This window comes from Lissotriton helveticus, chromosome 9 (assembly GCF_964261635.1).
Source record: "Lissotriton helveticus chromosome 9, aLisHel1.1, whole genome shotgun sequence".
Classification (NCBI taxonomy): domain Eukaryota; kingdom Metazoa; phylum Chordata; class Amphibia; order Caudata; family Salamandridae; genus Lissotriton; species Lissotriton helveticus.
In genome coordinates, this window is record NC_136070.1 from 264,526,374 (window position 1) to 264,542,344 (window position 15,971).

General features: G+C 42.8%; 1 protein-coding gene across 1 annotated transcript in view; it reads left to right on the forward strand.

The window, feature by feature from the left end:
- Positions 1–14,751, forward strand: part of ESRRB (estrogen related receptor beta) — a 122,888-nt gene extending 108,137 nt beyond the window's left edge. The window contains exon 6 of the mRNA XM_078662037.1: positions 12,349–14,751. Within this exon, the coding sequence (XP_078518163.1) occupies positions 12,349–12,593 (245 nt within the window). The 3' untranslated portion in view covers positions 12,594–14,751. The remainder of the gene's footprint in view (positions 1–12,348) is intronic.
- Positions 14,752–15,971: the final 1,220 nt, after the last annotated feature.

The following is a 15,971-nucleotide window of genomic DNA, read 5'->3' on the forward strand; positions in this document are numbered from 1 at the left end:
GTGCACACAGTGGTACATCAACATCTAAGGAGGCTCAGCTTCCTTACATCTGCACTGGGAAAGTTTTTGGTCTTTAGATCAATCTCACCAAGTCTTTTCGGACCCAACTCAAAACTTTCAGTTTCTGGGACCTTTCCACTGACACAAAAGGGTGTCCTTCGAGGGTGAAGAGCAACTCTCACTCGCTAAAAGCCTCTCATCCACTGCTTACAAAATTTTCACTCGGCTAGAACACCTCCTGCATTCAAATGCCCATCTTCACATGTCACCTCTGCAAGGATATCTCGATGACCAGTGTAACAAATGTCAGGCAATTTAGAACACAGAATAACTTTTCCTTTATGCAAATATCTCCCTGTCATACTGGCTCCGACCTCTCTTATTTAAAACTAGCAGCCCGTCCTGACGTTGTCCGGGAGCAATCAGGCTTCACACAGGCACCGCAGTTCTTATATCGCCGAGGGCCCCCCAGCGAGCTGGGCAGACTTACCACCAAACCAGCAGGATCGCAGCGGGGCGTGATGGGGCACGGGCCTCTAATGGTGCCGCCTTAGCCGATTAGGGATGTTAGGGAAGCCTCTAGAGTGTCCGGGCAGCCGCGCAGCGTGTCTCGCGCCGCCGCAGCTCTGATCTCCAATTCCGCCGACAGTGTCAGGAATCCTCGGTGGAAAGGTCTAGGCCTCACAGGCAGGGCGCCGGGCGGTGAGCGGGGTCATCCCGCTCCCCGCGCATGAAGCAGCACCAGTCACTCCAGGATTACGGCGGGACTCACCCCCGTATGCGCTGTAAGGGATTGTCCGGGCCCGCTCCAGGCGCCCCGCCCGCACAGGCCGCCACTTCGCCCAGCAGCAAGCAGGGCCGCGGCAGTCCTCCCAGCAGGTCGCGATCTTCCTGCAGGCCTGCAGGAGAGGGGCGGTAGCACCTCAGCACCCCGGAGTCAAGCGGGTCGTCAATGGGCACGATCCGCAGAGCTGCACAGCCTCGGACACCCGGCCTCAGCATCCAGCAACCACGTTGTGCAGGTCAGTCCGGGCAGCACGATTCGCCGCCATTTCAGGAAGTGTGGCCATGGAGCGCAAATGATGAATTGCGTACTGTAGGTGGCTCTGCGCTCCTGATGTCAGCATGCACGTCGCGGCCGGCGCTACTTCCAAGGGACTACTTTTTTTTTAAGGTAAATATTTTAAAGAACGTATATATATTTTTTGTTATATAGCTTATGTCCATCTGCAGACCCTGACAATTACAACGATGTATCGGGTGTTTGGATTGGCGCTGTGGTTCCCGAGTTTACCCGCCCCAAAGGTTCAAAGTTCTCTCTTTATAATAGTAGTATAGATAATCCATTTCATCAGGAGGTTCCTTTCCATGTACTAGACATGCATTCCCCCTACCTGGAAGAAGGATCCCACATGGTCCACCTTTAAGTCCAGGGCATTTGGTTGTGGAAGTATTCAACATACCATGTCCATCTCCTAGAGCTATGTGCAGTCCCTCTGGCTCTAAAGGTATTTTGTCTACCGTTCTTACCCGTTGCTGATTCCAACTGATATTATCTCATCCTTGTACTACTCCAAAATGCAGGGATGGACAAAATCCAAATCCTGGTTTTCAAAGGCACAGATGGTCTGGATACTGCTTCTAGACAAATATCTCATGATCTCTGCCACTTTCAGTCCAGGGTTACAAAATGTTCTAGCAGACTCAACAGACTTCTGCAACAAAACCTTGACTTCGTCCAAAACATTTTCCAAAGGTGAGGAACTCCAACTATACTCTTCTTCGCCACTGCGGAAAGCAAACCATACCCAAGCGTCTCCTCAGCATACTTCCCTGAGGTACACTTGGAATGCCCTATGGTTTGACTTTGCCATCATATTTCTCCATGGATGGAGATAGAAAAATGGAAATCATCATTTATCTACTAGGGTGCGAGTCGTATGGTTTTAGCAATGGCCATCCACTCAATTTCCCGAAGGATAATATTTTCCATCTTTTTGTTCTGCCCAAAAAAAAAAGCCATCACATAAGCTTAAAGCACTCACTGCTGCAGTTAGAGCTGCTCCTCTTCCTTTTTTTATGGAACATACCCATTCCACAAATGTCTATAAAAGTCACTATTTAACAACAAGGGGTGGTGATGGACAGAGTTTCTGAATTAAGCAGAATACTCTCACCCAGTCAAGAGATCAGGACTGAATCCAACACCGTTTTTTAGCTCACTGCACCATCCCAGTTCAGAACCTGACTATATGCAAATTAGTCTGTTCCTGTCCCAGTGCATGATGGGAACAGGGCAAACCAAACTACCAAGCCAATTCTTACACTGGGAAGGAAACAAGCTTCCGGGGACCGGTTTCTGGCATTTCAGCCGTCGTCGGCCCGGCTTGCTTGAATCCTGATGGTGCAATGAGCAAGGGACTCACATCTGAGTATACCCTTCCACGCTTAGGGTGGACAAAATATTTAACAACAAGGGGTGGTGATGGACAGAGTTTCTGAATTAAGCAGAATACTCTCACCCAGTCAAGAGATCAGGGCTGAATCCAACACCGTTTTTTAGCTCACTGCACCATCCCAGTTCAGAACCTGACTATATGCAAATTAGTCTGTTCCTGTCCCAGTGCATGATGGGAACAGGGCAAACCAAACTACCAAGCCAATTCTTACACTGGGAAGGAAACAAGCTTCCGGGGACCGGTTTCTGGCATTTCAGCCGTCGTCGGCCCGGCTTGCTTGAATCCTGATGGTGCAATGAGCAAGGGACTCACATCTGAGTATACCCTTCCACGCTTAGGGTGGACAAAATATTTAACAATTGCAATTATAAAAGTCACTTGGCACCAACAAAAGACGGTAGTAGTGTCCAAAAATGGAAAAGTCAGCAACATTCAAAAGAAACACGTTTCATAATATCAATGGGTAAGTGCGCGTTGTAAATAAACACAACAATAGTATACAATGGGTGCTCAAGAAACTCAAAGTACCTACTACCTAAAGGTACTATGTCGGTGCACATAAATGTGCAACCAGAAATAATGCTTGAGAGGTGAGGTTCTAATTACAGCACACCAAAAAATATTTAAATTATTTGAGTCTTTATGTGCGTATTGCACAGGTAAAAGATTAAACAATTGTCAACAGTAAAGTCTATGGAACAACATAAGATTCACACAGTATAAGGATAAACAATGATCCAATGTAGAGTCAAGAAAAGGTCCTCTTCAGATAGCGTTAATTTTTGTTATTCTTCTTTATTCAAAGTTCATAAAAAACAGGTTTTTTCCCAGCATACATAATATATTTTTATTGAGAGTTCATACACACAATATTAATGTTACAAAATGCAATTGTTAAGAAATGTAGTACAGTACATGGCGTATAAATATAAATACAAATCAATACTAGCGTTTGATTATCAACAGCTTGATTATAAAGTGCAAAGTTGAATAGAAAAAACATAACACATTTTAAACCATTCAGTGCTTAATTATAAAGTGCAAAGTGCATAAAAGCAGACTAATGAATCTGGGAATACTCCAAAGATTTGGATGTTATCAGACAGTGAAAAAAAAAGAATTATTGTTCGAACACACTCCAGAACTTTTCATATTTCTTTAGTGCCCCAGATCTTAACGCATATTTTCTTTCCCTGCCCTGGATTCGTAATAATTTAGCCTTCCAAGCCTGAAATGACGGTACTTGGTTGGTTTTCCAGGACTGTAGAATAAGCGATTTAGCTATTAAAGAAGCAATAAAAAAGAATTCATCATACTGAGTGTGAATCGCTGAACAACCTAAAACAGCGACTAATTCGTCAAATATTATAAAGGTTTTAAGCTCGAGGGAGAGGTATTTTTCAATTTCCTTCCAGAGTGGCTGAATTTTATGACATTCCCAAACAATATGTTTCCAGTTTCCTTTTTCTTCACAGCGGAAACATTTATCCGGAACTAGGGGGAAGATATTATGGAGATAAGAAGGAGTTCTGTAGATCAACCATTTGTTATAAAATTGCATGCGTTTAAAATTAGCGCCGCGAAAGATAGTTTTGTTAAATTTATTTATTTTATCCAATACTTGTTGGTTGATTTCGATATCTTCCCTTTTTTTCCACCTCTCAATACTCTTACTAGACAATTCCTGCTCCTTATTCTCCTTCAATATTTTAATCCAAGTACTCATCTTTTTTTTAATTTTATTATTAATTTTATTATTCAATGCTGTTGAAATAGTTTCGTTATAATAAAGATTTACAATATCCAGCTCTCTGAGTATTGGATTGAGCATAAAAAAAGACCAGTTTAAAATGGAATGAGAATGCTGTACCTGTCTGGCAATTTGTTCCCATGACTTCCACCTGTTACCAACAAGGAAGTCCTCAATTTTCTCAAAGCCATTATCTTTCCAGAGATTTATTATTTTACTATCCAGACACCCCTCTTCCCCAAGGTTAAAATTATTCAAGTCCGTTGTGTTACATATTCTGGGAATACAATGGAACCTCAGAAACTGGATTTTCTGTCTGAAAATCCACTGGAGGGACTTGTAGCGAACTTTCTTTGGATCCTTCGTAGTTCTAATTGGATCAGTTATTTTTACTTCTGACAACATCTTCTTCATAAAAAAATTGTCTGCCTCATTAGTATCTAAGAAGAAAAACCTAAAACTGTGGTGTGCAAATGACGCGGAATAATATTCTCTGATATTTGGGAGGGACAACCCTCCTTGTGCAGATGAGAAATATAAAGTGCTAAGTGCAAGCCTGGGGGTCTTTTGGGCCCAAAGAAAAGAAGAAATCAAGGCATCCACTTTTTTAAAGAAGGAGACCTGGATAACACAGGGGGCTGCATTAAATAAAAAATTAAAAAGAGGTAGAATTGACATTTGTATAAGTGCTGCTCGGCCTATTAAAGACAGGGGTAATAAGTTTCAGCGTTCCAGAAGAGACCCAACTTTTTTTAGCAATGGTGAATAATTAAGTGAGAACAAATCATCTAAGTTATCCGATATAAATATTCCCAGATATCTCTTCGGCAATCGATTGTATATTTGCCTAAATTCTGGGATTAAAGTGTCTACATTGCAATTTAGTAAAATAATTTACGTCTTGTTAACATTAATCTTGTAACCTCCTAATTTTTGAAAGTCAGAGAATATTTTTAAAACTTTCGCTTGACTTAAGGGGTTAGAATCCAAAAACAGGGCAATATCATCGGCATAAAGTTTTATGTTAGTCATGCCGACTACTGGGACTGTGTCAGTTCGTATATTTCAAATCGCAATCGCCAAAGGTTCAATAAATAATGCAAATAATATTGGCGACAGAGGGCAACCTTGTCGGATACCTCTAGTGACTTGACATGTCCCAATATTAGAATTGTTGATAATAATCTGTGCCCTAGAGTTTGTATATAGTTGTTTTAAAAGAGAAATAAAAACATTCGGGAAACTAAAGCTGTGCAAAATAGCAAAAAGACAGTTCCATGACACTAGATCGAACGCTTTTTCTGCGTCTAAAAACCATATTTGGGCCTTCACTTTATTAATTTTGAAAAAATCTAGTGCCTCCAATACAAACTTTGTATTTGAGTGGAGATGTCTGCCTGCAATAAAACCACACTGATCATTAACTACCAGGCGTCCCACTATTTTATTCAATCGATTGGCTAAAAGCTTCGTAAAAATTTTGTAGTCTGTATTTAATAGACTTATGGGTCGATACGAATTTATATTCTCCCTGTCCTTTCCTTTTTTTAAAATACTTACTACTACAGCGGAGTGAAAAGAGTCCGGGGGGGTCCCTCCTTGGAGTAGATCATTAACTAAGGTTAAAAGTTCTTTACGCAAAGTTCCTCCAAATTTTTTTAAAAATTAGATCGGGAGACCATCGTCTCCGTTAGCCTTACCATTAGGGAGGGAACCAATCTCCTCATCTAGTTCAGACTCTGAGAAAGTCTCGATGAGACATTTCTTGTCTCCATCCTCTAACTTGGGAATTGTAAGATGGGATAAGAACTCCCCTATTGAATCAGATGAGGCCTCTTCAGTTGTTTGATAGACTCCCTCATAATGTTTCAAAAACCACTCGCCGATTGAGTCTGTAGTTTTAACGTGTAGTTTAGTAATGGGGTCGGTTAATTGATTTATTCTATTGCGAGCCTGTTTTTCCTTGGCTTGCCATGCCAGGAGCTTCCCGGTAAACTCGCTCTCTTCATATATCCTCTGGGCGTAAAAATTACTATTAGTTTCACCCAGGGCGTAATAAAAATCCCTCATCCTACCCTTAGCCTCGGAGAGTTTTTGCCCAGAGTGCGATGTTCTCACCCTGTAGTGGTATTGGGTTGCCTCTGTAAGATCAATTTGTAATTTGCTTCTCTCCTCCCTTATTGCCTTATATTTTGGGATTTCTTTAGATGTAATTAAACCCCGTAGAGTGGCTTTAAATGCATCCCAAGTCGTGTTTAATGGGGCTGTCCCTCTATTTTGTGCAAAGAACTGGTCTATAAATTCTTCGATTTCTGTACACCATTGGGGATCTAGGAGATTAGATTTATTAAAGAACCATCGTTTCGAAGCACTTATATCTTGTGGTCCCAGTTTTACCTCCATAGAGAGCGCCGCGTGATCCGAAAAAGCATTGGATAGATGTGCATAGTTATATAACTCTAGCTCATGGGAGGTTAGGAAAAAATCCAATCTTGAAGCTGAGTTATATTTAGCCGAAAAGCATGAATATTCTCGTTTGAGAGGGTTGTTAATTCGCCAATGATCCCTAATATCGAGGTCTAATTTACAACTTTGAATCGCCAACGCTGATTGCGGTTTGTTTTGACGGCGATCTTTTTTGGATGAGTCTAGTAAAGGATTTTGCAATAAATTAAAATCACCCCCCCATACTATTAATCCGGGAAGGCCTGTTAAGACATTTTTTAGTCCCAAGATTGGCTGAGAATCATCTAGGATAGGGGCATAAATTGTAGCTAAAATAATATTCACATTGTTTATTTTCCCATATGCCACAGCCCATCTACCTCTGGGGTCCGTGGCTGTACCTGCCAGAATGAAGTCTAGATGTTTTCCTATCAATATACATGTTCCTCTCTGCGCCAATCCGGCTGAAGCTGATATTGTATATCCGGCCCAGCTATTGAATATTTTATCTGCATCCGCCTGGTCTTTGTAATGGGTCTCTTGTAGATAAATAATGTCAGGATTTAAATTTTTTAACCAACATTCGATGGCATTTTTTTTGCGAACATTATTCAGACCATTTGCATTAAAGGAGATAAACTTCAGCATTTTGTTTGGGTTTTTAAAGGGCGATAATTAGAGGCATACTCGGAAACGCCCATAATGAATATGTATTCTGAAAAGATTTTTAAGATTCAGGCTATACACATTGGCATTAAGGAAGTTCGAAATAGGAGGCAAAAACAAGTCTCTTTCTGTGCAAATGAGCAAATAGGCAGCGCAATTATAAACCCTAGCCAGCCCTTTCCCTATGCGTAAACCCGTAGATACAGTCATTCCACAACAATATTGAAAGGTAGCATTTGTGCAAATAATGCAGGGAGCGAGCAAACAAACACTCTCTGTGTAAATGAGGCGAATGAGCAGTGTAATAGCACAATAAATATCTAAAGACCTCTCTTCGTGCAAATAGGCAAATAGGAAAATAGGCAAACACTCTATATGCAGCAATAGGCAGAAGGGCAGTGCAAATACAAATAGCAGCAAAAATAGATAGCAACAAATCATTCCATTGTGCAAAATAGGCAAGCACACACTCTCTATGCAAATGAGTCGAATGGGTTGTGCAATAGTACAACAACTCTATGTGCAGCCATAAGCGAATAAGCAGTGCAGATACAAATAGCAGCAAATAAATAGCAGCAAATCCTTTCTTTGTGCAAAATAAGCAGGTAAACAGTGCAGATAATACTAGCAGCAGACCATTTCTTTGTGCAAAAATAGACAAATGAGCAGTGCATATATTTATAATAACAGACCCCTCGCTTTGTGCAAAATAGGCAAATAACCCGTACATCTGTACGCAGCAATTTAAATCCTCCCCTGTGCAAAAACGCAAACATCAAAGCTGTATTAAAGATTATTAATCTTAGTCTTTCCATGACTGTGCAGAACTAGATAGTAGAACAAAAAACTCTTCAATATATGAACTCTCTTTTTTTCCCCTGCAACACCTCCCCTCACCACCCCAACCCCCCCCAGCCCCCTTAGAGTGGACGGTACCCCCCCCCGTGTCCCACTTCCGTCCTTCTCTGATGTTTCTTCTTTTTGGATGCCATTACATTGCATCCTTGTGTGCTTCCTGGCGTTGCCTTAACCCCGCCCGACAAACAAAACTGAATCAGTTGTGAGCTAAGCTCCTAAGCTTTCTAGAAAGGCCTGCGCTTCATGAACGATTGTAAAAATAAAAAAGTTCCCTTTGGCCAATACTTTGAGTTTCGACTGCTGCACGATCATTGCTTGTGCTCCCTTGCTTTTGAATGAGTCAATCAGTTTCACAAAGTCCCTTCGTCTGTGTGCAGAAGCCGCCGACATATCTGAAAATATCCGGAAATTATTTACACCTTCCGAATTAAATGATTTCTTAGAGTATGCAGTGTTTAAAATTCTCTCCTTCACTCTGAAATCAGAAAAGTTAAGCAAGATTGTACGCGGATATTTCAAGTTGTTAGGTTTGTATGCCGGGACTCTGTGTGCCCTTGTAATTGTTAAGTCCCCTTGAAGTTCGGGTATAGCTTTTTTCAGGAGAGACTCTGACCACTTGACTACATCCTTATCTTCAAGTCCCTCAGGTATGCCTACTAGGCGTAAATTCGACCTCCTGTTATAATTTTCAAGGGCCTGCATTTTCTCTGCTAGCTGGGCTCTTTCTTTATTGGCCACCAGCAGGTCTTTCTGAATTGCTGATAAAGAATCCTCCAGGGAAGAAATCCGAGTTTCAGCTTCGGTAATCTTTAAAGGAATATTTCCCAAGCGCTCTTCCATTTTCGTGAGCCTACTGTGCAGTTGTGAAATCTCCTGGGCCTGGGAGTGTTTAAAATCTCTTAGCTCCTGAAGGATGGTTCCAAGCATAGTTTCGATTGAGTTCGTTTTTGTGGTATTCGGAAGGGAAAATAACCCCTCTTCTTGAGATATCTGGGACGCCTGGGATGTCTGTTGGCTTAACTCTTGGCTGTAGGTTTTCATGGTGCACTCATGACTTAGGCTGTTATCTGGGGCCGAAGTTGTAGGTGCTGGAGGTGGTGTGAGAGTCATTTCTTTAAGAACCTCCTGATCTCCCACTGCCAGTAATGCTGCCTCTGGTAGCTCAGGCGTTATACAGCTGGTTAGCACTCCTCCAGCGCTCAAATCATCTTGCACTGGCATGTCGTTTTTCCCTCCCAGATTCATCCCACCTCGCAGGGGAGTGCTTGAAAGTTGCCCCTGCTGGAGGAGGGGTTTAGAGAAAAGGGGGTACTGTTTTAATTTGTGCCCGGATCCTTGAGCTAAAGGTGTTTTATCGGCTGCTGTGTCTGCTTGGTCCTTCTTGGCTCCCTTATTCATCCCTTCCATACCCGCCTCGCCTTTCTCGCTTTTCTCAGTACCTTTCTCCGCATCATCTTGTGGACTTGGCCCTGTTGACTGGTTGAGTGGGGACTGATTTTCGGCGTCCTCATCTCCCTCGCCTCCTTCGCCCTCCTCCTGGTCATCATCATTGTACTCGTCGTCTTCTTCATCTGGTTCTCTTAAAGCATTGTATTTATTTCTGCCTGCTTGTGTCACTGTGGCCTTTTGTCGCAGGGCGTTTTTTTGCTGAGTTTTTCGTTTATTTTTTCTTTCCCCCTTGACTACGGGTGGGGTTTTAGCAATCGACTTCAACAACTCCCTTGCCTGTTCCTGCTTGGCCTGCTTGCCCTTTATTCTTGCTGCCATGGCGGCGGGACACAGACAAACACAGAGGGCAGACCCTTAGCAATGGCAGAGCTGAGCAGTACCAATTGGCAATTGGCAAACTGGCAGAAACACACACGGTCCCTCACTGCAAAAGCGACTGGTAGCACTAATAGCAGTTGGAGACTGTTGGAAACAGGTTAATGAGCCTGATAATGAGCCTGATTATTGAAACCCCCCACAGCAGAACTTCAGGTGCTTACTGCTTATGCGCGGTACTCACGCTGAGGAGGTTTGAGGCAATTTTGAGGCAGTTCGCAATACTCAATTTGCGGCAATTGCGGCAATTTTTATGGCAGTAGCAACAAAAACGTGTGGTCACCGTCTTGTTCCTGATGACTTTTTGATGTTGGCGTTTTTTTTTTGTGCTGGCGTAGGCGTAGCGAGCGTAGCGAGCGAGAGGTGAGCAACAGAAGCAACAGAAGCTGCAGGGCGGTATTTCGCCTTCCCTTTCATCCACTCTCCAACGTCAGTGTTTTTGCTCGGCCCAGGCAACACCACCCGCGGAACAGAAATGAGAGGGAGCAGGGAGGAGGGGCAGGGGAAGAACGGTAAAACAACAGCAAAAGCCGATAGGCAACCAGCGGTGAAGAACCGGGTTCGCTCTGAAAAGACACCGAGCGAATTCACCGAGCACAATGTCAAGCCGCATCCAATGGCCTACAGCCATACAGCGAGCGGTCATTACCCGGCAGCTAGGTCCTCACCAAGCATTCATGGCGATCCTTAGCAGTTTCTGCAGTTTTCGGCCATAGGACACAAAGCAGCTGGAGCGGGAGCGGGAAGGCAGCAGCAGCAGAACGCCAGCATTTTCGATCGTGCTGCCTTCGTGGGCGGGGCCTCAGCACGTCTGGGAGCACAACGACGGCTTGCGTGGGTCAGCCGTCCATCCTTGTGTGGCGCGTTGCACGGGATCCTTCGTATAACTTTGGATTCTGACAGCGTTTATTCATATTCATTTCTTCGCCTATGATACAACGCCGTATTAAATAATGATGATACGTTTGTCAAGATAAATATGCTCACTCTCCTGTTGAAGTGAATCCAGTTACGTGTTTACCTCACTCTTTTGGGTATCTCACTATCAACACATAACGTTGTGTCCTCACTTCATGAACAGATTATTAAACACCTTCCTACTATCATTCATGCCTTGATGAAGTCTCTGTGGTAGACGAAACACGTGTTGGCGAATTTTTATGCTGGGAAAAAAACTGTTTTTATGAACTTTGAATAAAGAAGAATAACAAAAATTAACGCTATCTGAAGAGGTCCTTTTCTTGACTCTACATTGGATCATTGTTTATCCTTATACTGTGTGAATCTTATGTTGTTCCATAGACTTTACTGGTGACAATTGTTTAATCTTTTACCTGTGCAATATGCACATAAAGACTCAAATAATTTAAATATTTTTTGGTGTGCTGTAATTAGAACCTCACCTCTCAAGCAAAAGTCACTTGGCAGTTTGTTCATACATTTACCAAGTTTTACTGCCTAGCCTCTCATGTTAGAGCTGACACTCAAGTGGGACACACTTCCTTCAGAAATCTCTTTGCTTGACCATCCTGGTTCAGCCTCTGTCCCTTCACCGCTCTCAGTGGGGATGGGCTTGTTATTCTATTCAAATGCTCATGACTATAAATGGAAATCCCCTACGAGAGAACGAATAGTTCCCTACCTGTAACTCCAGTATTCTCATAGGGATATTTCCATTATAGTAATTAGCAACCCTCCCTCCTCCCCAGTGGAATGGACAGATGTATTTAAGCAATATCCATATGCTATTGTATCGCCTTCAAAAAGAACTGAACCAACTGCCACCCGCTGAGCATGATAGGATATTGGTGGTCTATGGGTTCTTAAAGGTGCAGTTTCCTTTCCTTTCTAACCAGATACTGACGAGGCTACTCTATCCTGCTCTCCTTCATCTCTATCTCTATCATAAAAAGGGTGTATGGGGACATTTTTGCTTTTTGTAGAAATGGCTTAAAATTGTACCCAATTGATTTGTGCTGGCCCTTTCTTGACTAAATAATGAATAATTTGGCCATTATAGCATATGTATATAGGCTGTATAAAATAAATAGTCTTTTTCGCAAGTGTCCTTGCAGGCCTTCCTGCAGAAAGGCAAAAACTTACACTTACACACATAAATTGAAGTGGTGCTCCGGGGTACCTGCACATGAGCGGGACTGTTCAAATGCTTATGGCTATAAAGGAAATACCCTACGAGAGAACTGGAGTTAGGGGTAAGAACCTATTCCTTACACATCAATCTAAATTGTCCAACTCATCTAGTATAACCTATATTCAATAAGTTATGCTTTATGCCAATGGTGTATGTGTCTATGCTGACCTTTGTCCTTTGAACTCTTCCTCTAGACTCCATGCATATAGAGGATGTGGACAGTGTCCAGAAGCTACAAGACCTTCTCCACGAGGCCCTTCAGGACTATGAGCATAGCCAGCACCAGGACGAGCCCCGCAGGGCTGGCAAGCTTCTGCTGACACTTCCTCTCCTGCGGCAGACTGCTGCCAAGGCCGTACAGCACTTCTACAGCATCAAGCTGCAAGGGAAGGTCCCCATGCACAAACTGTTCCTGGAAATGTTGGAGGCCAAGGTCTGACACTGCACCAGACCATGCCCTTATTCTTAGACTGTCAGGCGACCAATAACAACTATAAATGTACAGAAATGGCAAGAAATCTGAACAAAACAAACCAAGAAAATAATCTGCCATGTTTGGTTGCCAACCACTCTCTTCCAAAAGGAAATGACTGATGAACGTTCAATGGTGCTGCTCAAATGTACAAACCGCTTCTGCCCCATAAACCTGCATTTCCTTGGTCAGAAAGACTTTTCTTTAGGAAAGAAGGAGGAGCTGAGAATTTGAAAAGAATCCAGTTAGAAAGGGACAGACATCAATGGGTCTCTAACGAAGATCTGGAGACGTATCCCGCTTCTGCAAGAACGGACATTCCAGGGCTCCCAGCACCTCAGTGGTCTCACAGTCTGCAAGTGTTATTAGTGTTGGTGCTCTTGAGGGTTTGGCATCTGATATATTGGGTGAATGTGGGTTGCTGTTCATGGTTCGGTTGGATGCCTTGAGATTGCAGCATGTGCTATGGTCCATTCACTTCAGGGCCCTGGTCTTTAGGCAATGAGTTGACTCCAGTTTGTGGACCAGACATCCCAAGCACTTAGTGTTGCTCAAACATTACTGGCCTCTGCGACCCTAACAACAGATGCCAGGACATAATGACTGGCCCTTCATTGGCATGCTCTGGGTAATCTAAGTGATGAAGAGCTGCAGGTTCTGGTTCTTCAAATAGGAGGGTCATCTCAGCTGTGGCACTTCTATCATTAAGAACATGGCAGATGCTGACAGCATTGGCCTCAACAATTTTTATCTGGCTGACCCTGGTATCCTCAACTGTGTTTAGGTTGATATGCCAACAGCATGGCCATGGGGAAGCTCATTGTATATGTCTGCTTAAGGTCACAGGACCCCATTATTCACAGCAGTCTTAGGTCACGGTACCTGTGACCCCATGTGTCCTCAATCCCATGTCATCCTTTATTCTCACTGGTTTGGCTGTTGTACCCCATGCTCCAAAGCAAATCCCTGTCCAGCTCAAAGACTGGTTGTTTTCTACAGATGATCGTCCCACGTGTAACTGTCTTCCAGCTAACATGTTTTTGGGTCACAGAATGTACATTTATGGAGATTTATATAGCTTTAGCCTGGCTACCAAGCAATGGAGTTCTGTGTGAAGGTGGGGGAAGCCAAGGCTGACACTGTACCAAGGCTTATGTGACTTCGGCATAGTGATGGGCACCTGCAGCTAAACCACTCACAGCAACCATCAAGTTATACTCCATAAGGCATTATCAACTGCTCCTAACTTACAATGAGTGTGTAACTACTTATTTCATACCACAAATGATGCGCCTTGCATGGTCTACATCACTTACATGGCCTACTGTTTTATAGCCCAACTGATGTAACATCTGCTTCTTCCGCGTAACCCACAAGGACAGCCCCACCGCAGGCCTAACCACCAGAAGATACAAAGGAAAACCACTCATGCAACCTCATCTTCATCAGAACCGCAGGGTGCATGGCAGTCTTTGTGAGACAGTGTTTATTTGAAATGAACTTGGCCTGACTAAAATCTCTTGTATACAGACTGATGATGAAATCATATATTGTGTATGCACTCTACAGCAAGACTTATAGCTGCTGTATAAGCTGAGACCCATCCATAAGACGTGTACAGACTAAAGGTATAACCAAATGTAACATTTATTTACTGCAGCTGGAGCCACATATCACGTGTGGACCATGTCCCGGGCCAATTCACTTGTGTATGTATTACTTCTGTACAGACTGCGGCCTGAGACGTATATTTTGCGAAGAGACTGAGGTCAGAGCAAAACTAAAATGTATATACTGTGGCTAGAATCATATGTTGTGCACAAAGTCAAAGTTAATATGTACAGACTAAAGCAAGAGCCACTCTTTTGTACAGACATAGGGAGGAGCTATATCTCTTGTGTATAAAGTGTGTGTGAGGCCCGCAGTATTTCTTGTATATAAACATTGCTTCTGGGGCCAGAGCCATATCTCTTGTACAAAGACTGAGGATGGAGTGATATTTCTTGTCTATAGTACATGTGCTGGGTCACTGCAGCAAAAAGAAACAAATCAAAGCTGTCTCTAACACCATTGATGTGTTCAGGCAGCAATTATTGTCAAATCCAATTAAACTATCTAAAACAGATTGCATTTGCTGAATTAATGAACATAAATGTTGCCAAATAATGATGTGAGGAAATAAATGTGGTGAAGTAAAGGGGACTAAACCTCACCTCTTCTACATAAACTTCTTTATAATTTTCCTAGTAAGGAAGCCAAGTAAGAGAACAGTCATTTTTGTGCTGGGGCCCAGGATAGATGAACATAAGTTTGTAAATGTAGCTAAACAGTAATTTATGTATGTATGTATATATGTATGTATTGGTGTTAATATAGTGCGTTCATAGCTAGGAAGCAATGGGGTGCTTTAAATTCTCCAGTATTTGATCTTTCATAGATTCACATGCTTGAATAATTCTGCGTCGTCCACGTACATTTAAAAGCAGTATAGGTCAAACATAGCCCATATGGGCTAAAAGAAGCATTCATTTAATTAACTTATTTCCATCACTACAAAAGAACCAAATTCCAGCTAATCAGGTGACAGCACCCTCAAGCACACTCCCCACAGAGGCTTCCCTCCCTCAGATTTTCTACTGCATGTCATGTGAGTCTACCTGAGTCCTGTGCAGTTATCCATATTATTTTGTCAGAAAATAGATATATAAAAGTATTTCTTGGAATGTCTTTATTTGTTATTCAAATCTAATTAGCTGAAATGTCAGATTCAAGCAAAAAATGTATTTTCAGACCTTGTGGGACCTGTGACAAGAAGAGGCTGCACTCTGAGAATACACACAAGGACTGCATCTACCGCTTCTACCCTTCTCGTGAGGTAAAGAACTGTAAAATGTGCTGCACTTTTCCCTCAAAACCGTTAAAGGATAGAGAGGGGAGGCTGCTGTTATGGCTTTAAAACCTCAAGACCAGAGACGTTCTATCTGAAGAGGAGGATGAGGATCCTAATAAGTCAAGGAAGTCTAAGAATAGAGAAAGTGAGAGGGCTGAGGGACATACGTCTCGTGAACCACCTAAAAAAGCTCACAAAAACATCATCATAGGTCATCGGAGGTACATACTTTGTCTGGTGAGCACTTATGTATGCATTCTAACGAGGATGTCTCCTCAAAAATATCTAATTCAGAGCGAATGACACCTACTCCAAGATTGCTGTTACAGTTCAAAACGCTCTCCTCAGTGCCATCGAAGGAGAAATGTGCTCTACAGAAAAAGCACAGCGATGAGGGTGACGACGACACCGTTAACAAAGGCGACTTCATTGTCGCCGATGTCACCCTAGACTAA